Source organism: Phyllostomus hastatus, unplaced genomic scaffold, assembly GCF_019186645.2.
Source record: "Phyllostomus hastatus isolate PE091 unplaced genomic scaffold, TTU_PhHast_1.1 phas_contig_118, whole genome shotgun sequence".
NCBI classification, from domain to species: domain Eukaryota; kingdom Metazoa; phylum Chordata; class Mammalia; order Chiroptera; family Phyllostomidae; genus Phyllostomus; species Phyllostomus hastatus.
This window is the reverse complement of record NW_025333543.1, coordinates 1,130,045-1,155,616: the sequence shown is the minus strand read 5'-3', so window position 1 is coordinate 1,155,616 and position 25,572 is coordinate 1,130,045. Positions and strand designations below refer to the sequence as shown.

Below are 25,572 nucleotides of genomic sequence, written 5' to 3'. Positions count from 1 at the left end.
GTAAAGAGGGTCAAATATATGGTGATGGAAGCTTTGACTTAGGCTAGAGGGCACACAAAGCAATACATAAATCATGTATCAGAGAATTATACGTGTAAACCTACATAATCTTATTAATCCATGTCACCCCAATAAATTTAATGCAAAAAACTCATAGCAGGCCACACCTTTGTAGATTGTTTCACTTACTCTGAGGTGGGGCCCAGGTATCCAGTGGTTTTTAAAGCTCCTCAGGCTATGCTAAACTGCAGCCAAAGCACAACAGTAAAGAAACCTATGCAAACTATCCTGTATCAGACTAAGATATTGCCATCCAGGTGTCTCATATACACACCCCACTAGTACACTGATTACATTTTGTTTGTATGTCTGTCTCCTGATTACATGCAAATACCTTGAAGGAAAGAACCACCAAATCTTGTCATTTTTGTATTTTCTTTGCTTAGCCCAGTAACTAACATTTTTTCAAAGCATTCAATAAGCATCTTTCAATGAAAGAAATGTATGTTTTATGTAATTTCAATTGAATTTTGATAGAATTTTTAACAATAATTAACAATCATGAAAAGATATAAGCACTTATACTTAAAACAGTATATTCAATATTTTTATTCATTAATAGTTGAAAATAGATCACTAAATAAAAATACTTTTTCCACCTACTGTTACTACTACAAAGACACCTGACTGCTGTAAATCTGTGTTCTCTTATTATTTATAAAAGGGGAGAAGTTGGTGGTAACAACCAAACTTCTATAGACTAAATCTGGGTAAAGAAGAAAAAATCTAAAAATAAACACAGGGCATGCCTGAACATAGCCTATATTTGTGATCTGTTGAGATTTGGGAGAAGGCAAAAACAAACAGAACAGCTTAGGAGAAATTTTATTTGGGAGTATTCTTATGTAGTTCCTCTAAATGTAGGCCAAAGGTAAAAAAACAAAATAATGCATTGTAGTCAAATAAAGCAACAATAATAGAAAACCTTTAATTTGATTTAAGAGATTAAAATTGTATTCGCAAAATTTTAATGTTTAGAGAGGATACTGATTCCTACACTAATCAGATATTCAAATTCATTTGAATGAGATCATATTCATCTAATTTATATAATACACTTATTATAAAAAGTAGACATGTATATAAATATTATAATGATTCCAATTATGAACTTCAACAATCAGATATTAAAAAATCTAATCATTCTTAAGGTTTTAAGTTTCTCCTTGCTGCATCCTAAAACATAAAAACTGCTACTTAATGTCACTTACTTCAATATTTTCTTCAAGCATTCCTTGGTTGAAAATTACAAACAAGCAAGCAAAATATAACAGAAACACTGAATTAAAGAACAAATTGACAGTAACCAGAGGGGAGGAGGGAGAGGGATAATGGGGGAAAATAGGGGAAGGTCCATCAAGGAACATGTATAAAGGACACATGGATAAAACTGAAGTGGGGTTGGGTCAAGGGTGGGAGGTGGGGATGGGTTGGGCGGGAGACAAGGTGGGATGAAAATGGAGACGACTGTACTTGAACAACAATAAATAAATTGTCCTAAAAAAGAAAAGAAAATTACACATGCATGAAAAATGTGCCTTGCTAATCATCTATTCTATAGCTTTATTTTCCTACTTTGAAAGTGATTTTTGTTATAATATGTAATTTTCTTTGTAGAAAATACTTTTACTTCTGCCTGAAAAGGGATAAGTTAAGATAACAAATTATTAGTCACATGCTACTCGCTAAGAGAAAACATTACATTGGTGAAAGACAGATCCCACTTTCCTTGGAACATTCGTTCCTCCTTCTCTCACTTTCTTTTATACACCTCATGGTTCCTGAACTTCTGGGAAAGTGAGAAACACAGCCACTGCCTGTATTTGTTCATTTCTTTAAAACTCCTAAACCCAAAGTGCTTAATCTCCAAAGCTAAAATTTTTAGGGATAGGGAGTCATAAACTTGAACACTACCTTTTAATCATTTGTAAATATTCATACTTATCACATAAAATACACAGTAATTCGGTAGTGTTACTTAATTCAATTGTTTCAGAATATAAGGCATTTGAGTGGGGATATTTAGAGAGGAAGATTTTAGTTAGCTTTGCTTTGATTCTTGGGTACATGTGGGTGAATCACTTTCCTCAGTTAATGCAATGAGAATATAAAAGATTAATGAAGGTTGCTTTTGGCAGAAAAGATAAGAATTTAGATAGCTGTAAAAATCAGTTACTCAATCCTCTTAAAATACAAAATGGAAGAGGAAGAGAATTACAGTAGATGCAGCACTCTATCCTTCACTGTTCAGTTTCTGTTCCCACTTTCAGAGTAGGGAAACAAAGCTGTGGAAGTGACAATTATTAGCGACTATATTTTTGTGTGCAAGTAATTTAAATTTTTGTAGTAATTATTTGAGAAAGAGAAAAAGGGGAAAGGGAGGAGAGAGTGAGAGAGTGAGTGAGAGAGAGAGAGAGAAATACTGATTTGTTGTTCTACTTATTTGTGCATTCATTGGTTGAGTCTTGTATGTGCCCTGACTGGGAATTGAAATCGGAACCTTTGGAAGTTTCAGGAGGACACTTTAACCAACTGAGCTACCCAGTCAGGGTCTCCTGCATAATTTTAAATCTCAGAATGCTTGAAGAAAATATTCAAGTAAATGTTATTAACTGGCAATTTTTATGTTTTAGGATATATCAAGCAAGGAGAAGCTTAGGACCTTAAGAATGATTAGATTTTATAATATCTGATTTTTGAAATTGTGGAATTAATAATTGTAATGGCCATAATTTTTATATATTTAGGGTTATTTGTCTTTACAGTTTATATTACCCTTATTCACATCTGCTAATGTCAATTCAAACTACTGCTCCATCTCTTCCTTATACTCCAGCAGCAGCAGAAACTTCTCCAAACCCCACAGTGTTCAGACCTCCACACTCTTCGTGTGCTTGTCCTTCTACCCAGAGTACTTCAGCATCTTCTCATTCTGGTGAACTTCTTCAGCTACACACCATACAGTTGTCCCCAGTACTGCCTCCTCTTCAACCACAAGAAGGTGGAGCCAGGAACTTACCACAACACTGTGGCATTTAAAACAGTGGTATTTTTTAAAAAGTAAATCTAGCAAAAAGTTAGGTCTCATCTGTGTTCCTATCACTCAACACAGTGCTTGGCACATCATTTCTAATTATCTGTATTCCCTACATTATTATGGAGAATGGGTTAATATTCATTGATTTGAACAAACTGTCATATTTTAAAACAATCTTTAATAAACATATAATTTCTGTTCAAGGAATGGTAGCTGATTTATTACTAGCACCACTGAAGTAACAGCATTTTCATTACATAACATGTGAAATAAAAATTATTAGTTATTAACTTACAACTATAAAAAACATAGCTTTAATATCAAATAACTTTATTCAAAAGTACAACTATATTAACTTGAACTTCACTGCATTTCCTTAGATTTATTCTGAAATTAAACTTTCTACTGACAGACTGTTAATTCCTTCACTGCTGTTAGTTTACTGTACCTCTAAAATTCTGATTCAAGTAAATTATGGCTAATAGTTTCTGATTCTTGTATTACGTGGCTCATTTTAGAATGCACACTTTGAACTCTCTTCTATATTTTTTTACCTAATACTTTGTTCTATGAATATGAACCAAAACAGACATATGATTCTCAAGTCAAAAACCCAAAGTATGATGGGTAGCTTTAATAGCACAGTAGCTAATCTATAACATACTTGTCTTGTCCTTATTTTTAAAATATTTTTCTGGTAAAATGTAAATAATTTTTCTTTTGACTATCCTGGATTTAATAACTTAATTGTGATATCTTCTAGATTAACGATTTAGGAGTTTTTCCTTTATGCCTAAATTTTGATTATTCTTAAGTTCTTGGCTCTGACCAGAAGTAATGCAAACACCTCCACTTCTTCAGAAGAGGGTTTCTGTTTTCCATTCCAGATGCTAATCCTACAGCTCTGGGGCAACAGATACAATCACAAGAAGCTCCTGTCAGCATTAGGTGGAAGCCCTGACACTGCTCCTCTCACTTAGGTCTCTTCCTTCTCAAGTCCCCATACAGCCCCCAACTGGCTGGCCAGAGCCGTGCTGCACATCTTAGCGAAATAGCTCTGTATACTGAACTGAAGTTACGTTGCCATAAAACAAACAACATAAGTTTGAGATTTCCTAGGGGATCAATCTGGGCAAAAACATGAGACCAGATAAGGGTAAACAAACACAGATGAATGTTACAGTTAGCAAGAGTCTCAAAGCCTTTCCTGAGATGCAGGAAAAGTGGAGGACATTTTACAGATGAACACCTGAAGCCAAGTGCCAGCAGCAGCTCAGTTTGCTTTAGACCCTCTCTGCTCCCCCAAGTTCTGCTCTGCTATCCCTTCTTCTCAGATTATTCCTTTCCTATGAAGGACAGGCTGTTTTCTGGGATTTTTATCAACTTTTTTTTTTGACCTCTGTTAAGGGAAAAACAAAATCTTAGCTGTTTTCCTAAAGATCCATTTTCATAATTTCATTCATTTTTCTACAAATGATTGTTATTCCGAAGTACTTTATTAAGAGAAGTATTTTTTATAATTTCTTTTGTTTTTAAGTCAATCAAAAAATAATCCTTAAGCTTTTTTCCTCAAATCTCAAAACCAAAGAAATTGCCATTTCAGCTCAGACATGTAAAGAGCTTGGTAATTGTCACTTCTATCCTGAAAATAAAAAGCTGGACAAACTGAAAATCAGTGACTTTTCTTTGATATGTCAGAGAACTGAGGTTGCAAGGCAAACCACTAACCCCCAAATGTGGAGAAACACGCAAAGCCAGAGAGGTGCGTCACTTTTTAGCCGACGTCAGTGGAGGCCATGGAGAATAGGGCCACTTACTTGACTAGTAGCCTGGACTAATTACTAGAAGCTGAGGGCAGGGTGAGAATATCCTGGGGCTGTAATCATAAGGAGACTCCCACACTTTGGTGGGCTTTTCTCCCAGTAACTATGCCCAAAATGTTCTCATGGTAAGGATCAAAAAAAAACTCCCCATGTGGATCTGGCAAGAAGAAGAGAGGAAAAGCCATTGTTAATCTTCCTAAACTCTCTTCCCTAACAAGGGTGACAGACTTTGCCAGAAGGAGCACTGAAAGCTTATTCCAGCCAGGAAGAGAAGGCTGCCCTCTGCAGCCCTTGCAGCCTTCCTATGATTCCTTGGAAAACAAACAAAACAAAACCCCCCTCAGTGAACAAGGGGAAAGACGTCAAGAAAATAAGACTAGGGATTCTTTAACCAGGCACATGGGTGGGGAAGGAAGCGATCCTCTTAGACAAGGAACGGAAACACTTGTAAAGGTGACAATCCAAAGATGCAGGCCCGCTGAAAGAGTGAGGCTTAGTCAAGATACTAGAACACGCGCTATTTCCGAACACCTTACCACAACACCTGCACAGCTCTATACAATAACACTGAATTACGGCTAAAAGAGATGCAAGACACAGACCCTCTCTGCGGAGGAATACTTAGGAAACCCAAATTCAAGAGAAAAGACAATGACAAAGATACTAACATTAAACACAGCCCAACTCCCAGTTGGATTAACAAAAATCCTCACACTAAAGGCAAATATACTTCAGTTCTTGTTACCTGATACAACATGCCTGGATTCAATAAAAAACTACAAAGCATGCCAAAAGGAAAAAAGAAACAATCTAGAGATAAAAAACAAGCATTGTAACCAGATTTAGATAGGACAGAGATGTTGTAGTTATCAAACAAGGAATTTAAATAACTATTATTAATATGTTCCAGGCTCTGGTGTGAAAAGTTTAAAATATTCTGAAATGCAAAGATAAAAAAACTCCAAGACAAACAAAATGGAACATCTCAGAATAATAGGACAGCATCCAAACTGTAATACTAAAAGAAGAAAGAGAGAATAGGCAGAAAGAATATTTGATCTAGTAATGTCTGAAAACCTTCTAAAATTAATGACGGACACCAACCCACAAATTCACAAAGCTCAGAAGACACCAAGCAAGTGAAAATACTGAAGGAAGCCAGAGGACAAAAACGCCTTACCTGTGAAGAAACAAGAAGAGCTGTATCAGACTTCTCCTCAGAAACCATGCAGGCGAGATGAGAGTGGAGTGAAATCTTCCGAGTGTTGAACAAGAAAAAAGAGCTAACTGATAATTCTATATTCAATGAAATTATGCTCTAAACATGAAGGAGAAACAAAGACTTTCTCAAACAAAAATGGAAGGAATTCACCAGCAGTAGTCCTGCCATGCAAATGTTAAATGAAGTCTTTCAGAAATAAAGAAAAATTAAATATGGAGGGGGCCTGACATATGGTAATAGAAGATGGTTTGACTTTAGGTGGTGGGCACACAGTGCAACATACAGATCTAGTATCACAGAAGTGTACGTTTGACACCTACATGATCCTATCACCAAATGTCACCCCAATAAATTGAATAGAAAAGAAAAAAAGGGAAAATTATATAAGTCAGAAACTTAATCTACATAAAGAAAAATGGAGTATCAGAGAAGAAATAAATTAAGGTAAAATCTAATGTTTTATTTTTCTTAATTGATCTAAAATTTCAGAGCATATAATCAATGAAATTAGTGACAGAAATGTGAGAGGTGGGAGGGAGGAATTAGGTATTCTCTATTATGGGACAGCTGCATTATTATACTTAAAGCCTCATCATGTTATTTGAAGGTAGACTTAGATTATTTAAAAATGAATATTGTACATTTTAAAAATGTATATATTAGCAACCACTAAATGAGTTTTTAAAAAAATCAAGTATAAGCAGTACATCAAAAGAGGATATAAAATGGAATCATAAAATGTTCAATTACTAAAATTAGAGAAGGCAGAAGAAGGGGGAGGGGCGACGAAGGGCAAATGCAGGGAAGTGACAATGCAGACTGTGCAACTTAGTCCAGGTGAGTCACTTCAAACCTGAACAGTTGAAACACAGCTATTGAAAGGCAGAGATTGTCAGGTTGGATTAAAAAAAAAAGATGCAGTTACGTGTTCTACAAGAAACTCACTTTAAACACAGGGAATCACATAGGCTAAAAAGTGAACAGATGGAGAAAGACACCCCATGTTAATCCTCATTGGAAGAAAGCTGGAGTGGCTATCTCGGTTTAAGATAGAGTTCAGGAAAAAAATGAGGGATTTTACATAATGATAAAGAAATTAATTCTTCAAAATGACATATTCTAAATGTATACAAACCTAACAGAGCATCAAAAATATATAAAGCAAATACTGGGAGAACTAAAAAATAATAATAAACAAATCTGTTACTAAAAAAAGATGTGAATTAGAAGTATGTTCCAAGTCACAGAGGACATAAATCAGGGAATCCACACCCTTGTTTTAGAAGTGATCTCAAAAAGCAAGCAAAAATTAATTTGAAGACATTTTGAGTTAATAAACAAACTATAGGTCCACAGATATTATATTTATGACCCAGTAACATCCAGTGTGAAAGTGTGAAATGTCATGCATAGACCCGCGTTCTATCAGCTCTATTACACTATCTGCTCTGCTAGACTTTGGCACACGGAGAACAAATATTTCATTTTGCTCAGCTTTGATTTCCTCAACACTTGCAAGGTTTTTGACTTGAATAAATACCAAATAAATATCTCCTGAATTTTACTATTAAATTATGTTCACCATTATTTAACTGAACAAGTACGCTACTATTTTATTAAAAATAAAAAGTCTCAGTTGAATATATCTTTTAAAATAGGGGATTCTGGTTTTATAGCCATCCCCCACTGTTTTCAAACCACCAATGGATATAATAACAGTTAAAAACAATTATCATGAATACACAAATTGTTCACAGGGTTAAGGTGTCACATTGTTATTAATTAACTTTGTTAATTTATTCATCTTACATGATCCACAAATTAGTAATTCAAAGTAAATGATATGGATAGAATACAAAAATTAAGAGAATTAGATTTGTAAAAAGATTAAAAATAAATGTAAATGTATGTACAGTATAGAAGTATAACTCTTAATGAACTGATGAACTTTTAAATAGCATAATTTTATGAATTTAAATTGTATATCAGGGCATAGTTAAATAATTTATACCTCTAAAACACACACACAAAATGCAAATATGGAAGGAATACATTATTAGATAAATCATAGAGTCCAAAGATGAAAGATGTGGAATAAACATGATTATTTTATTCAGCTTTTTCATATGTATGATTTGAATAAGAACAGAAAAGAAAATATATTATTATTCAATGTCATGTCTTTAAATTATGTAGTTTAGCATTCATCTTCAATACATTTCTATCTGGCTAGGTTAAATTTTAAAAATCTGAAATTTCAGTCACTTGCATAAAATTCAGAAGACCAGCATCATATCTTTAGGTAAAATTATTTTGCACTGAAGAATACTGTTTATTATAAATTTCCAAGCTTCTTCAGATAACAGACGATTTCCATTTTACTATTTGGACATGCCCCATATATACCCAACAGGCACAAATCTGATGTTCTAAAATAGGGTGCATGAGAACAATTATTTACTGGATAAAATGTACTGATATTCTTCCCCTCTTTCAAAGAATTCTTTCAAAGCTTCTTTAAAATATCACTATTTGATTTATTTAAATTCAATTTCACTCAACTTTTCAACCAAAGTGATTATGAAAAGTAAAGTACATTTCCACAGGCTTATCCAAACGTGATGTTCACTCTGAGTCAGGCAGGGGAATGGGAAATACCACGGACCACTTACCTGACATGCATTATAAAGGAGTTGGTGTTCTAGTTTTTTAATACCCAGAATCTGCTGAAACATTTCATAGAGCTGTTCCTTGCTCAGAATAAGTTCAGACACTGCACTTAAGGTCATTCTATTTGGCTGTTTGCACAAGTCCTCTTCACCCCTGTAAATGGCATCATATTTGGCTATCCATGAGCTCAGCACTGTCTCTTTGCTTAAACCGTCAATTTCTGGCAGGCTTCGCACACGTTTTTCTATGTTCTTCTTAAACACCTCTCTGAAGTCATTAGCAGAACATCCTCCACTTTGAACCATTCTGGCCACTCGATCACTCTTCAAAAAAACCTGGAAGAAAAAAGAACAAAAACCCATTTGTAACTAAGCAGGGACACTAACACCACTTGCTTTTAGCAATCTAGCCGGAGTTACAACACCAAACATTCTACAGTGATTTAAATATTTTAAAATACATGGTAACTAATGACCTAACGGGAGCCCCAAATCGTATCTCTCAAATGTTGAAATATTTAGACGAGACAGTATTGAGTGCCGAGGACCTGTGATGATCCAACTTGACCCCCACACACACACGCCCACATGAAGATGACGCATCTCTGACAGCTGAATCCTTTGAGTTCATTAGAAAGTAATTGGAAATATGAACCCAAATCCCTTATTGTACTTGGGAGTTCTGACCAGTTCTTCAGCAGGGATAAGGTCCTCTATTGTTTGAGGGAGGATCTAAAGGCCAATCAATGGTGTGGTTAAGCTCAGTATCTAAGTCAGTACCTAATATGTATAACTGTCACTCACAACTGCTTCACACCTGGGAGGTTAGGGTACCCCTGCCTCCATCCTTGATTTTACCAGTCCTCCTACTTCTCCCACACTTCTCATAGATAGGAAGAATGGATGATAAAAAAGTAAAATCTCTAAGGAACTTCTAGGTGTCCACTAATACCAGGTAGAATATAAAATACAAACAACGATAAGCACAAAGAGAGATGCTCATGGAATGGGTACGAAGAGATGGGTAATAAGTAATGAGGTCATATTATATAAGAAACATCAGACAGCCTTAAACTTTTCCTTTCTTCTTAAGTTATAGACCCAAATATAAACAACTATTGATCATGATTCATTAAACATCTGTTCTGTCATCAATATTCCTAAGTATTCTCTACAAAAGGTATGAAAATGCTTTTATTCCTGCTTTTCATTTTCCTACAACAACAAAAAATTCTTTTAGAAGAGTCCACAGGACTATGTATACTTAATGTAACCTCCTTAAGTTATATCTGTTATTAACTTTTAGGTACTCCCAGGTTATGACCCTACTACTTGGGTCATGCTACCAGCATGTCTGTTTGTCTGCCTGTGGGCAGGCAGCATGCAAGTCCCATACAAAGTGGCCTGCCTCATCCCACTGACCAGCATGCTCAGTGCCTTACCCCAAGCCTTTTCTGCAGTACTTTACATCTCCCCTTTCACATAAATCGTTCTTGTTTCCTGCCTTTGCCCAACAGACAAAGAGCCCTGATTCTAAAAAATTCTGGCTGACCGACAAATATGCCAAACCAGGGAATCATGTACAACATATACATGCAATGCTTCCTCTGTCTTTTGAGCAGCTGTAGCTCAGTTACTTACTATAGGAAAGACTGTCCTATTTTCTAATTTTCTGAGCCAAAACTAATTAATTCTTAAGCGACAGATATAAGAATAGAACTTTTAATATAGCTAGATGAAGGCACACGAAATTAAGATTTTTAACAATATATTTTGTCCAAGAATGCCATTAACTACTTCAGAACACACAGGGTATCCATCTTCTTTCTCATCTTCATCTAATTGCACTATTCACACTGGGCATCAGAATTCAAATTAATATATACTTTTCCTCATTTCTGAGATAGCTGTATCTGAATTATGAACATAAGAAAGCTCACATGCCTGGCTGGCATACCTCAGTGGACTGAGCATGGGCTGCAAACCAAAGCATCACAGGTTTGATTCCCAGTCAAGGCACAATGCCTGGGTTGCAGGCCACAGCCCCCAGCAACCGCACATTGATGTTTCTCTGTCTCTCTCTCTTTCTCCCTCCCTTCCCTCTCTAAAAATAAATAAATAAAATCTTTTAAAAAATTAAAATTAAAAATTAAAAAAAGTTAAAATAAAATAAATTAAAAAAAAAGAAATGAAAGCTCACACAATCAACAAGGGTGAAAAGTGCCAGTTGTCAATCTACTGCCTTTCAGCATTACCTTCCCATTGTCCTGCTTATGCTAGTTAGGACAATTTTATAGGGTGTTGGAGGAACACTTGGAGAAAGAAGGATTCTTCCATATGGTTCTCTCTTACCTGAAGGCTCATGGCACCAAACCGTGGGCAGCTTCTCTAGAGACCACTGACGGTTGCTTCATACTGCACCACCCCCACTGACAGATCTGGCAGATTCCCAGTGAGTTCTTCAGGCAGTGCCTCCCTGTGGAAGGTGCCCCTCCCGCTCCCCAGAACAGATTTCCATGAAAGTTCACTTCCATCAACTTCTCTGCCATCCAGCTGGACACAACCACATCTTCTCCAATGAGGTCTGGATTCCAGCCTTGAAGATGTTGGAAGTGGACCCTCTTCCAGATTTGTTCCTTTCTTGGATGCTGTGCTCCCTAAATCTGCTACTCCTGTATCCTTTAGTTTTCTGTACCCATTTGTAGTCCATCCCTCATTGTTTATATTAAACTTTCCTCGTTCAATTACTATGTGGCTTCTGGTTCCAGATCACACCATGATACAGAAATACTGAAACACAATATGTAATACTATCTCTATGGGAAAATATTTGAAGTTTTAAGGAAAACATTTGAAAGTGCGTAATTGTGTATAAAACTGGAATGGCAAGAGAGTTTGAAAGTGCAATACAAATACCTTAAGACTGGCTTCAGAAAAACTTCTAATTACTTGATGTTTAATACTCTAATTTGGCAGGCATTTCATTTTTTCCAACTTCTTCTGCCTAACATGGTCAGTAATAAATTTCACCAAGTAATCAAACCTCATTTTTGAAGCAAGGACACTAATGAACTTAAGTATTTGGATTCTTAACTTCCCCTGTCAAAACCATACTAACTTAGTCTGATTACTTGTTATTTAATTGATATTTACAAGGTATTAACAATGTGTCAAGCGTTTTGTTAAGTGTTGGGGACACAAAGATAAATGAACCTAAGTCTGCTCTCAAATAGCTCATGCTTCCTAAGAGAGACAAAATAAATAATAAAAACACAATCTGGTAAGACCAATAATAAAAACCTATGCAAAGGGAGGAAAAGCTAAGGAAAAAGTTAACTCTGTTGAGGAAGATCAGTGGGAGCACAGGGTAGACACAAAATTGATTGGACCTATGGGTTGAGTGAGGGAAAAAGGGAGAATAAATTTCAGGAAGATAAAAGAACAGGAGTAGAAAAGCATAGAGGGATTCCACAGCATGACCTTTTAAGGAAAATAAAAAAATTTATATTGCAGGAGCCCTAAATATAAAGGTGAGAACAGCAAAAGTTGGGCCAAGCAGACCAAAACAGACTAGACTTCAAAATGCAGTGTGTGCTATGCAAGGAAGCGGAGCTCGCTCTGGTGACTGGGAGTCAGTGATATGGGTGACCAGGTACTGAAATGTTGAAACCCAAGATTTAGACAAACAGCTGATGGTAGCATCAAAGGTAGAGGACAAATGACCAGAGCAGAGACTGGGATATCAGTTATCAGAGGAATATAGCAGGCCAGGTGAGAAATAAGGGCCTAATCTAGGGCAAAGGTCATTGGTTAGAGAGAGAGGTAGAAGAGAGACAGCTGAGACATAGATTTAACAGACTGTCGTGTTTTACAGAATGTGATTAAGTAAGGCAGGAAAAAATATTGTAATTCACAGTTGTTGTACCGGGGTACCTGGACTGTACCTAACTGAAGATACAGAACTAAATAATAAAGAAAGGACAGCATATTTGTGTGTGTGTTTGATGTTTGTATATGGTGGTTAGTCATGGATAACTCAGTTTTGGTAGATGTCAGCTGTGAAGACAAAATACAGTATAAATAATAAGAGTCATGAATAAAACTATGACAGACCTCCATTTAAATGGTTGACAGAGGAACTGGATCCAGGGAAGGCCAATGGTGTCAGAATACCAGAAGGAAAATATGACATATTAGCAATTAGTTGGAGAGAGAGAGAGAGAAAGAGAGAGAATGAATACCAGGTACTACAACAGAAATCAGCTGAAGTAACAATAGAAGTTATTGGTCTTTGTCACAACTAGGTTACCTTTGGCAGAGAAGATTTAATGGAGTGGTGAATAATGAGAGCCAATTGGCAGGAGAAAGAAAAGGACAAGTGGCAATAAATTTAAGACAGCAAATATAAAATGTTCTTTTAAAAAGCTTGAATGAGGTAAGACTTCCAGTCAAGGTGGCCTAGGTAAACACGGCTGAACTCCTTGCACAACCACATCAAAATAACAACTGAACTACAGAAAAACCATTGTTCAGAACTATAAGTAACTGAGCTGAATGGAAGTCCTACAACTATGGAATTAAAGAAGAAACCACATGGAGACTGGTAGGAGGAGTGGAGATGCAGAATGAGCTGTTCCCACACCCACATGTGACAGATAAAAATCTGGACAGATATCTCAGGAGCGATGGGTCCAAGTCCCACACCAGGCCTTCCAGCTGAGGGTTGCAGTGCCAGGAAGATAAATCTCCATAACTTCTGCCTGTAAAAACCAGCATGAATTTAGTTTGTGGGAAGACAGAAATTCTGGAGTCCTGGGCAGTTCCTCTTAAAGGGCCCTTGGAGAGACTTACTCAGACTCACTCCCTCTGAGTTCCAGCACAGGGGCAGCAGACTGAAAGGCATCAGAGACATACAGGGAAGAAATGAATTGTCTGGTATCAGAACAAGAGATGGAGGACAGCTTTCTCCCAGACAGAAGTGCTAGCAGGGGCTATTGTTCCTTTTCTGAGCCTTTTCCCAACAGAGCCAGCAGGCAAGCACCATATCTGAGACCCTGTCAACCTGATCACACTGCTTGCTACACCCTAGTGATTCCCCGAGGCCCTGCACACCCAAGCTGTTTCCAATGGGGAATGGCTAGTCTTGGCCCATGCTTAAGGTTTTCCTAAATTCTCTAAAACAAGCAGTATCTAGCTTCAGTGAGTCCCATACCTCTCACTAAGTTTCTCAGCCCTAACATTAGCAGCAGCTGGCCTTGGTTCACAGCTTGGCCTCTTCTGGGTACATCTAAGCCCAGCACAAGAAGCAGCCATCTGCAGACCACTTTGTAGCTTAGGCTGTGTGACCCTGGAAACAGGAAGTGGCTGATCTTGGACGTGCCAGCAGCAATCAAGGATCAACTACAACAGGAGGGTATACACAGCCCACACACTGGGTGCGCCTTGAGTACCCAGCTTGGGTAATCGAGGAGGTTGTGCCACTGGATCCTAGAGAACACCTACTATATTAGGCCACTTACCATGCCTGGAGACATAGCAGCTCTACCTACTACACAGAGGCTAACACAGGGAGGCTGCCAAAAAGAGGAGACAATGAAGCATGGCCCAAATGAGAGAACAGAACAAATCTCCAGAAAAAGAACTAAACAAAATGGAGACAAGCAATCTACCAGATGCAGAATTCAAAATGCTGGTTATAAGGATGCTAAAGGAACTTAATGAGGATTTCAATAACATAAAAAAGGTCCAGTCAGAAATGAAGGACTCACTAACTGAAATAAAGAACAATTTACAGGGAATCAACAGCAAGTGGATGAAGTCAAGAATCAAATCAGTGATATGGAAAATAAGGAAGCAAAAAAAAACAACCAATCAGAACAGCAAGGAAAAAAATTTAAAAAATGAGGTAGTGGAAGCCTCTGGGACAACTCAAGCATACCAACATTTGCATCATGGGGGTGCCAGAAGGAGGAGAGAGAGCAAGAAATTGGAAGCCATTTGAAAATAATGACAGAGAACTTCACTAACTTAGTGAAGAAAATAGACATAGAGGTCCAGGAAATGCAGAGAGTCCAAAATAAGATGCCCACCCAAAGAAGCCCACTAAGACACATCATAATTCAATTGCCAGAGGTTAAATACAAAGAGAGAATCATAAAAGCAGCAAGAGAAAAGCAATTCATTATCTACAAGGGAGTTCCCACAAGCCTGTCAGCTGATTTCTCAAAAAAGCTTTGCAGGCTACCAGGGATTGGCAAGAAATATTCAAAGTGATGAAAAGGAAGGATCTATAACCAAGATTACCCAGCAAAGCTGTCATTTAGAGTGGAAGGGCAGATAAAGAGCTTTTCAGATAAGAAAAAGCTAAAGGAGTTCATCATCACCATCATCACAAGTATTATATGAAATGTTAAAGGGAGATAAAAAATATGAACAATAAAATGGCAATAAATACATATCTATCAACAATTAAATCTAAAAAAAAAAAACCAAGCAGAACAGAAACAGAATCAGAATAGATACAGAGAACATTCTGATGGTTGCTAGGTGGGGGGCAGGGAGGGGTTTAGAGAGGTGGATGAAAAAGGTGAAGGGATTAAGAAGTACAAACCAGTATTTAGAGAATAGTAATGGGAATGTAAAGTACAATATAGGGAACAGAAGAGCCAAAGACCATGTATGCATGACACATACATGGACAACAATGTGGGCACTGCCTGAGGGATTGAGGGATGCTGGGTGGAGGAGAACAAAAGAGGAAAAATTGGGACAACTGTTAATAGCATAAACAATAAGACATAATTTTTAAAAAGCTTGAATGAAAAAATTAAGTGAGAGAGGCAAAACCTGGACTAGAAAATTACACGTAGGCAATAGGGAAGTAAAAAGAGGCAGTTTACGGTATAGATGACAGAAAATAATGATGGTAAGTCATGTCTGAGATTAGTTCCTTAAAGTCTGTGGTGCGTTTTCTCTCCTGTCAACTTGCCCTGGGGAAAGCAAGCTTCCATGAGGCAAATAACCTAGGGCCTCAGTCTAACAGCCCTCAGTGAACTGAGGTCTGCCAAGAACAATGAGTGGGCTAGAAAGCAAATTCTTCAGTCCCAAATGATGCATGAGAAGACTGCAATGCCAGCTCACATGACAGCTTGATTACAACCCCTTGATGAGAAACCCTAAACAGAAACATCCAGCTAAACCACACTCAGATTCCTAATCCTGAGAAACTGTAAGATACCATACATTTGTTTTATGCTGCGAATGTTGGGATAAGTTGTTATACATAAATTGGTAGATACATTCAGAAATCCACATGGCTTACTCTCGTACTTCGTTTGGGTCCATACTTCGTTAGTACCATCACTTCCTCAAAGAAAGACCTGCCCCCTCTCCATTTCATCATCCATCCCTCTTACCTTACTCTACCAGACCTTATTTATTGTCTGTCTCCCCAAAATAGTAAGTAGAGGGTAGCACAGCAGAGTCTTCATTTGGTTTGCTAGTGAATCCAGTGCCAAATACAGACCCTGGCCCATACACAGTAAGAGGCCCATACCAAAAAAAATTTCTTGTAAAAAGTAATGACTATCTACAGACCCTGGATTCTCTAAGATTTAAGATGAGGATTAGATTGGCATCTAGCTCATAGGTTTCCTAAGAGAGGGATGCCTATGGGAAAGGAACAAAGAGGAATACCCATAAATTGCCACAGGAACTCAGGATCTTAACAAACCCACCGATGAGCAGATAGCCTGTCTTTCTAGAGCTCTTCACACATCACCTCCTCTTGTCCTCCTTTTGACAATTATCCCATGCCTTCTCCATTTTCATTCTCTTTTACAGATTAAACGGTTTAGGCTGAGAAATTAAATGACTGGCCCAAGATCATAAAGCTATTGGAAGAATAAAGAGGAATCCTTGTCTTTAGAAACCAAAAACAACATTCCTGTACTTATTCTTTTCTCCCACTCCCCCATGCCCCCATACCCTACTCCTATCTGGGTTCACCCCTGGCAGCCCTAAGTTCTGCTGGGTAAGGGCCAACACCTGTGGAATTACCAATCAATGATGTTCTTGTGAAACTGCCACCGAAATCACAACCAATTCAGAGTGGGGGTTAGGAACACAACATCACAAAACTATAACATACTATGTTATAGTTCTCATAACTATAACATTTCAGTGAGTTTTAACTTCCACATGGGTCCTCAATCTGAACACTGTCAACTGTCACCCCTTCCATTCATCTGCTCAGCTCATACTCCAAAGAAATCACTAAATATCTTAAAACTGTGGTAAACTAATGACAATACTGAAATGTGATGACTATAACATGAAACTACATATGTAAAGGATAATTCTGCTCAGCAGTCCAAATAAGGCTTCAAATATACTTATCCACAGAAGCACCTATTGTTCACGCATTGCTTTTGATCTGAATTATGCATTGCTTCTTTGATCCAAAAGGATTGCATAATGACAGAACACTACCTGCTTGCCAAATCATTGTGGCTATCTATGAGCTGGTTCCTGGGAAGGCTGCCAGCATGTGCGCGGCCAGGAAGATGTTGAGAAAGTACAAGAGCCCCACTAAAGAGATGCCTTTTTCTCTTGAATAATGTCAAATAAGACATCGTAATAATTCCCATAACCTATGTTGTCTATGGAGAATCAATAACAGATTTATAAACTGTTTTTCAGGTGTTATTAATTCATGAAGGTTTCAAATAGTGATGATTTTAATCTCACTAAATATCAAATAATTTCTAGTTTTCCAATGTTTCTTATCAGATCAGTTTGCACGGCCAAAGCCAGTCAATAGAGTCCCTGCTGGCAGTGTATTGTGCCAGTCTCTTCATCTGCCCAAGTCCCCCTCAACCTACCTATCCAGCCTTCCTCTTCCTTTGCTTCTGAAAACATATTTTCTGATCCAATAAAGGGGAACACTTGTTTAGCCCTCAACACTCTTCACAAGTTTCCTCCCTTATACTGCAACCATTTGTTTTTATCATCCATAAATATTTATCAAAACATACTATGCGTTGGGCACCATGCTCAGTGCTGTGAATTTACTAGTGACGAAAGTGACATGCTGCCATCACAGAGCATAGAGTAGAGGAAAGAATGACACATATGAAAATGACTACGGTTTGATTAATACTACCAAGAATTTCTGGAGCCATGAAAATTTGTAACAAGGTTTTGAAACGAGCTGAAGAGGTTATAAAAGGCTTCCTTAAGGAGGTAAGTGGAGATCTGAAGACCAAGAAGAATTAGTATGGAAAGGGGGGAGACCAAAGGAGTGGGGGAACAAAGCTGGTCAACATGGGTTTGAAAAAAGTTCCTTGGGCTGCAGTGAAGGGACCGAGAATACAGTGGCATGAGAGGGGGATGGAAAGAAGGAACAGGCTTTTGTTAAACCCTGGGAAGACATCTGCTCTTTATTCCAGAGACTTCACATACATTAACCCTATGTCACATAAACTAGATGCTAGTACTTATTTTAAAGGTAAAAAACAAAAGCAAGTTGAGGTGAAGACAAATAACTTGAGGTCCCATAGCAAACTATGAGTCTTGCTGGATCCAGAACTCCCCTCTTCATCACCATGCAATCAAATTTGTTGATTTATCAATTTACAGCTCAATAAACTGAGCTAGAGAGGGCAAGGAGTGGATGGGCTTAAAAGAATCAGGAGGTGGAAAATACTGTTATTCTTTACCTCCTTTGTGAAGCTTCCCACAGCTTGATGCCATTTCTGAGCCTTCTTAGCACATCCTCAGCCTCTCCGCAGGTATTAAACACACCTGTCCTCATCTTGTAGCAGCTTCTGTATAGCATCACTATTATCTCTTCCCTGCTAAGACTATGAATTTCACTAGTGCTGCACCTTTAAAGCTTCTGCAGGATCTGGTATCATTAGATACACAAATTTTAAAGGAAAACACCAGGTCCTTATAATATTAATGAATTTTAGAAACTTACTAAATCCACAGGATGGTGTTTTGACCAGTGTGGGAAGAAGTTTTCACTGAATCAATGTAAAGAAAGGAACATCAAGTTACAGGGTAATTTTAATAAAGCTAAACTTATTCAATATTTTAATAGTAGAAATGATAATAAATCCAACAAGTCTCTTCTTTGTAATACATTACTACTAAAAGTAAATTGTGGTTAATTTTTTGGTTTTAGTGGTTGATCTTTCTTGACAAATAACTTTAAAAGGGCTATACTTTTGCCCTGGCTGTTGTGGTTCAGTGGATTGAGCACCTGCCTGCAAATCACAGGGTTGCTGGTTCAATTCCCATTCAGGACATGGGCCTGGGTTGCAAGCCAGGTCCCCAGTAGGGGGTGGATGAGAGGCAACCACACATTCATGTTCCTCTCTATCTCTTTCTCCCTTCCTACCCTCTGTCTAAAAATAAAATAAATATTTTAAAAAATAAACAAATAAATAAAAGGGCTATACTTATATTATATAAAATATATATATTTATTATACACTCTGTTTTTTATTGGTCAACAAAGTCCAGAGGTTTATAAACCACTAATTTAACCAACCCTCTTACCTTATTTCTTAAATCTGATACAACCATGACTTAAAACTGATAGCAAAAAATCTAATTAAAAAAATAAATTTAGGTGAGTGATACATCCCTAGACCTTTATCTATACACTATGAAACAGGTGTTCTCCAAGGACCTCTCCTTATAATTAATCCTCAGCACTATCAAAGTTTTCTCATGGCTTCTGTAGTACAAATTGAGATGAGTTTTTAATATCCAAATGAACATAAATGTGATATCACAAGTATAAAACCATATTTTTAGAAAAAATATGTGCATGCTATTCCCATCACCTTACCAAAATTACAAACTTTTTATTAAACTTTTATTTTATAACATCAGCTAATAACACATCCTGTCTTTTTTATAGGTATTTTCCAATTCACTGATTAACTTAAATCTGATGGCCAAATTCTCCTTAACCCTATAACTACAGAATTTGTCAATCTACTCATCCAAGCATAAATTTAAACAGAGAAACAAAGCCCTGGTTGGGAATCTCAGTTGGTTAGAGCATCATCCAGATACACCAAGGTTGTGGTTTCGACCCCTGGTCAGGGCACATGCAAAAACCAACCAATGAATGAATGAATGAATGAATAGAACAACAAATCAATGTCTCTCTCTCCCTCTCAATCTCTCTCTCTCCTATTTCTCTCTTTTTCTAAAATCAATAAATTAAAAAATTAAATATAAAATAATAAACAGAGAAACAAGATTACTGGGTCCAAGCTGGTCTTACAGTCTGTATGACACTGAGGCTGAGATCCTAAAGGGAAAGGAAGGTCATGTTCACAGTGGAAAAGGGAGCCATGGCATGGTAAATGTGAATTTCTAAAGCAAATATCTATATGCATATGAAATTTAAAAGAATAACCATTCTTCCAATCCATTACCTCACCCTTCCACTGTTTCATCAATGTTTCAAGATATGATTAAAAAAAAAATCTGAAAGTTCCTGGGTTAGGCTACCTTGTTCTGCCTAGTCTGTGAAGGAAAGTTTATTTTCCCCCCATCATTGTAATGATATAGAAAATAAAATTTTAAAACTTAGTGTTTTACATTTGGAGTCCCATAATATCTAATGTCAATGAATTCTAAAAATGATTTATCCCTTTATTATATGGAACAAACTATGCTCCAACTGTCTTACAGCTTTACAATATTCCAACTTTTTAAAAAGATTTTTTATTCATTTATTTTTAGAGAGAGGAAGAGAGGGATAAAGAAAGGGAAACATGATTGGTTGCCTCTTGCATGCCCCCAACCAGGGATCCATTTAGGCATGTACTCTGAGTGGGAATTGAACCAGTGACCCTTCTGTTCACAGGCTGGCACTCAATCCACTGAGCCATACCAGCCAGGGCACAATATTCTAACTTTAATAGTGTAATTTTGTTCACTTAACCTTCACTTCTCTGCCACTCTTCTCTCATCAGCCAGAAAATGGTGGAACACAAATCAGAGGGGAATCAGATCTGAGTATTCAAAGGTATAACATGAGCTGAGAACCGTTTCTTCACTTAAAGTGTTGTGAGACTGCCATGACATCCCAAAACATAATTTTATAAAAACATTTTGTTATGAAAATGTCCAAATATACAGAAAAACTGACAAAAGTTTATAGTGGGTTGGAAATCACTGATTTAACAATTCCCATTCCTTTACTTACCAGATTTGGAGAAACCAGAACTTAAAACTGATACCGAACAATATTTTATTGACATGTACCTCCTACCTAGATTCTGCAAATAACGTTTTAGTCTCATTTTTCTTTCACATATCTGTCTATTCCTCTATTAATCCAAATTATTTTTGTTATGCATGTCATAATAAGTGAAAAACATGATTTTGTACTTACAAAATGATTCACAATGAATTGGAAAACTGTCAACACTGGTCCTTTGCTGGACCAATATGTCAAGGAACTTTTCCTTGAGAAGACAGGTAATGTATTAATGTTGACAGAGCAAAAATATTTATTTTGGGAGAAAAGATATTTCTAAAAATTAGGCCACTTTATTTTCCACAATAATACACCACATACCAGAGAATGAGCTACTAACCTTTTCAAATTTTAGGTTTATAAAACATGAATTCGGAGGGTAGCAAGTTTTTTACTCTTGATAAGCCAAGAGCCTTTATAGCAGAGAAACAAAATTCCAAATGAGAAGGGAAAAAAGGCATTCTATTAAGTAAAAAAAAAAAAGAGCCCAAAATGTGACTATATTTCCCAGCTATATGGTGGCTCTCAGTAAATATTTGTTGAATTTTGTAGTTTCTACTTTGTAGTTTATTCTTCCACCAGATGGCAACTATGTGTGGAATAATAATGTTTTTAAATTCCAGGATGTGATTTTTCAGGATTGTGAGGGACTTCAAAGGTATTAAGCCAGTTACCCTTCCAGAGTTCTATTCCCTCACCACTGAAAGGACATCCAAACATCAGACTCCTTTAGGGAAGAGAGAGTCTTGGCTCCCTGAGGCAATAACCTCCCCATGAGCAAGACCATCTACTGGAAAGTTCTTTGTTTTCAGGTGGCAATGTTCCCTATGGCTGTCATTCTCTCACCTACAGCAAAAGAAATTTAAATTCTTCTCAAGGTCATTCTTCAAGTGTTTTAATGGCTGTTAACACTGTCTTCATTCATCCAGGTTAAACATCCCTCAGATACTAACCTTGTGGCTCTTCCTCTGTGTGTTCTGATGTAGGCCCTTCACTCCTTTCTGGTCTTCATTCAATTGTTTATTTTTTTGGTGAAGCCTCCGAAAATTGCCATTCTGTTTCTCCATAGCACTTATAACTATTTAGCATATTATATATTTACTTTATAATTTCTTCTTACTAGAAAGTAAGCTCTAGGAGGACAATGAGTTTATATGACTTACCCCTCTATTTCCAGGGCAATGAATAATTGTTGAATGAATGAATAAATAAAATGATTAATCAGTGAATTTGACATGAGTAAGACCTCACCATCAACATAAAGAAAAGGACAGTGATTAGGTCCAGTTACAGCGCAATGCAGTCATGCATGCAGGAGATGCCCCACCCTTTCCTTAAGACAGCCTCCTTAGGTGCCCAATGGCTCATTTCACACTTGTTTTCAGCTACACTTTTATGGATGCTGAGTCTCCCTGCAGTATGTGTGAAGCTGGTTTTATGAACCCGAACCTAGGAATTAACATGACTTCCTTCTGAATTTCATCTATGGCCCACTATTTTAGCATGTTTTTAGACATTTCATCAGAACAACTACCCTTTTCCAGTATGGACCACCTACTCCAGTTGTAGACACCCCCCTGAGCTGTTTTCATGTTTCAGGTTTTTTCTATCCTTCTACCTTGGAAGCCATACATTGTTTAAAACCTGTTCATTTTTCTCACAGCTCCCTTAGCAGTGTGATTGTGGTGGCAGAGAAAACAGAACTGGGAGAGGAAAGGAGTAGCATGCACATGCACAAGCCATGCATAAACTGGAGAGCAGCTGGGCAAGTGAAATAGGACTCAATGTGTCTGTTAACAACTTAGTGTAATAACAGCAACTGTTATTTGTGCAATACTTTAAGATTCACAATTATCTTCATTTATACTATTTCTAATTACAACTGTGTGATGCGAGATGCATCCTTTTCTGAAAATGAACTGATCCTCTGAGAGAGTAGAGGTTCTTAAAGTTGAATGTGCACCTGAGTCAGCTGAAGGACTTGTTAAAAAAGATTGCTGGCCCCACACTGTTTCTGACTCTATGGTCTGCAGTAGGGCTTAACAATCTACATTTCCAACAAGTCCAAGTGATGCTGATGCTGTTGGTCTGAGATGTTCTGCCTTCAGACAGGGAAAGGCTAAGAATGCAGGTCATGTGACATAAAAGCATGGTGTTCTCTTTGGTAGGCAACTGAACTTTTAAAATGGACTGAAGTCAACTACTAGGGGAATTATAAAAATCATTTTTTACCCCTTTCAAGCTTAGAGGAAAGGAAGGCTTAGTATTACCCCTCAGAGTAAATAATCAATTTTTTTAGTAAAAGAACTACCAATTCCAGAATCAGTTCTTCCTAAATGGAAGTATCCATTTCCTAGAACTCACATTTCCAATTTTTTGTTCAGATACACCTTGCTCACACTATCACTGATCCATGCTCCTTTATCTTCCATAATTATGTTGAGATCTCATGAGTTATCATTTCAACCAACCCCCTGCTTCTAGTGTAATTTTTCTTTCAAGGCCCAACCCTTTAAGTCAGGGGTGTCAAACTCATTTTCTCTGGGGGCTACATCAGCTGGTGGTTGCCTTCAACGGGCCAAATGTAATTTTAGGCCTGTATAAATGTCACTACTCCTTAACTGTTTAGTTGAAATTACATTAAGCCCTTTGAAGGTAACTGAAGCTGATGTGGTCCCTGGTGAAAATGAGTTTGACACCCCTGCTTTAAGTACTCAAAACTGGACTCATTTTAGTATGTTCTCCTTTACTTGAAAACTAGTTTTTCAATCTAATTGACATGCAGTGGTTAAGACCAGGAACTATGGAACTGAACCAAGTTCAAATACTGGCTGTTTAATTTTGGGCAAGTTACTTAGTCTCTCTGGGCTATTGTTAGGTTTAAATGAGATTCTACCTGTTAAGTGCACATAACAGCACCCTGGTATAGTGTAGCTATTATAATCACTGACTCCATCATTATCCCCGTCACAATTACCAGCTTCACTCAGGCTGCTAAGCATTTATGAGGAAAAGTAATACAGCATTGTATATGAGGATAATACAAAATCAGGAGGCCCACAGTAGCAATATTAAATTTTACATAATCGTAGATCACCACTAATATAAAAGTAAACAGTGGGTTGTTTTGTTAGTAAATCACCAAAATTGAGTACTTACAATGTATCATACCATTTGGTATATTGTTACATTTACCCAATTTAATTAGTACAGACCTGTACTTTCATCTGTGTAGTAAACATCACCTACAAGTTCTTTGGATTCCTGAAATTCAGCATACTCAAACTTTGAGCTCCTCTTCTAGGCTAAACTTGCTTCACTTGACTATGTTATCTACCTCATTGCATGGCATCATTATCACCTACTGACTCGGGCCAGATGTCAAGGAGTCTTCCTTGTCTCCTCACTCTTCTGTACCCATTTCATTTGCTAAACTGGAGAAGAACTGAAGATGAAGGCTATGGGTACAGGCAATCACTGTTCAGTGATTATTAAAAAATGAAGAAGATTCATATTGGAAAATAAAGTCACCAGAGAACACATCTTGAAGGTGACCCACCTTATACTCCCCTCACCCCATTCACCAACTATTGCTTGTGTTCGTATTTTCTAATCATCACTCCTGGGTCGCTGCAACAGCTTCTGGAATGCCCAGTCTTCATCATTACTTTCCTTAACCCAAATTCCACATGACACTCAAAACTTCTTTATAAAACACCGTGTGTATACTGTTCCCTCCACTAGAATGGTCTTCTTCCCAACCCAACAGAGTTCCATTTCAAATGTTATTTTTGTCTTTATGTGTTCTTGCTTCCCCACTCCTTCATACTGAAAGAAGCCTTTATCAATTTCTCATTATTAAATGTAAACCTTTATAACCTGGTATTTCTATTTCCACCTAAATGTTTTTAGTAAAGTGATAACACATCGATCTGACGGAAGCATGGGTGCAATTGGGAAACTGATTAGTGTAAAGGCTCTCTGGAACAGCCCTGCAGCAGCGGTCCTCAATTTGGTCTGCAAACTAGAATCCCCCGGGTAACTAAAAGTGCAAGTGCCTAGGTCCCAGCCCAAAGATCTTCAGTGTAGCCTGGGCATTGAACCTTTTTAAAAACTCCCCAGGTGACTCTGATTTGCAACCTAAGATGAAAAGTACTGCTCTATGAGGAACAAAAAATGGGTTAAGAGATTGACAGAAGACCTGGTAAAAGTCAGTAGACATCACTCAGAGTAGGCAGATATTAATGTAGAAAAAGCCTAGGAGGTGAAGAATTCAGTGGTGCTTGGTACAGTAAGGGTTACAATGGCTCACAATCTAACTCTAAGCTGAAGTTTAACAAAATGAGATGGGCTGGGAAAGGATGCTTAAAGGAAACTGCTTGGAAAGAGGACAAAGAGCAAGTGGTGGAAATGGAAGTACATTCAGAAAAGCAATTCCGAAAAAGATGCTGTAAGCTGGGAAGTTTTCAAAA

At 37.3% G+C, this 25,572-nt stretch overlaps 1 protein-coding gene across 18 annotated transcripts in view; it reads right to left on the bottom strand.

Annotated features, from left to right (window-relative positions):
* The window catches only part of CADPS2 (calcium dependent secretion activator 2), a 586,770-nt gene that overhangs the window by 361,132 nt on the left and 200,066 nt on the right, over positions 1–25,572 (bottom strand). For all 18 annotated transcript variants that reach the window (XM_045846981.1, XM_045847023.1, XM_045846989.1 and 15 more), the window contains exon 3: positions 8,815–9,147. In XM_045846981.1, the coding sequence (XP_045702937.1) occupies positions 8,815–9,147 (333 nt within the window). The remainder of the gene's footprint in view (positions 1–8,814; positions 9,148–25,572) is intronic.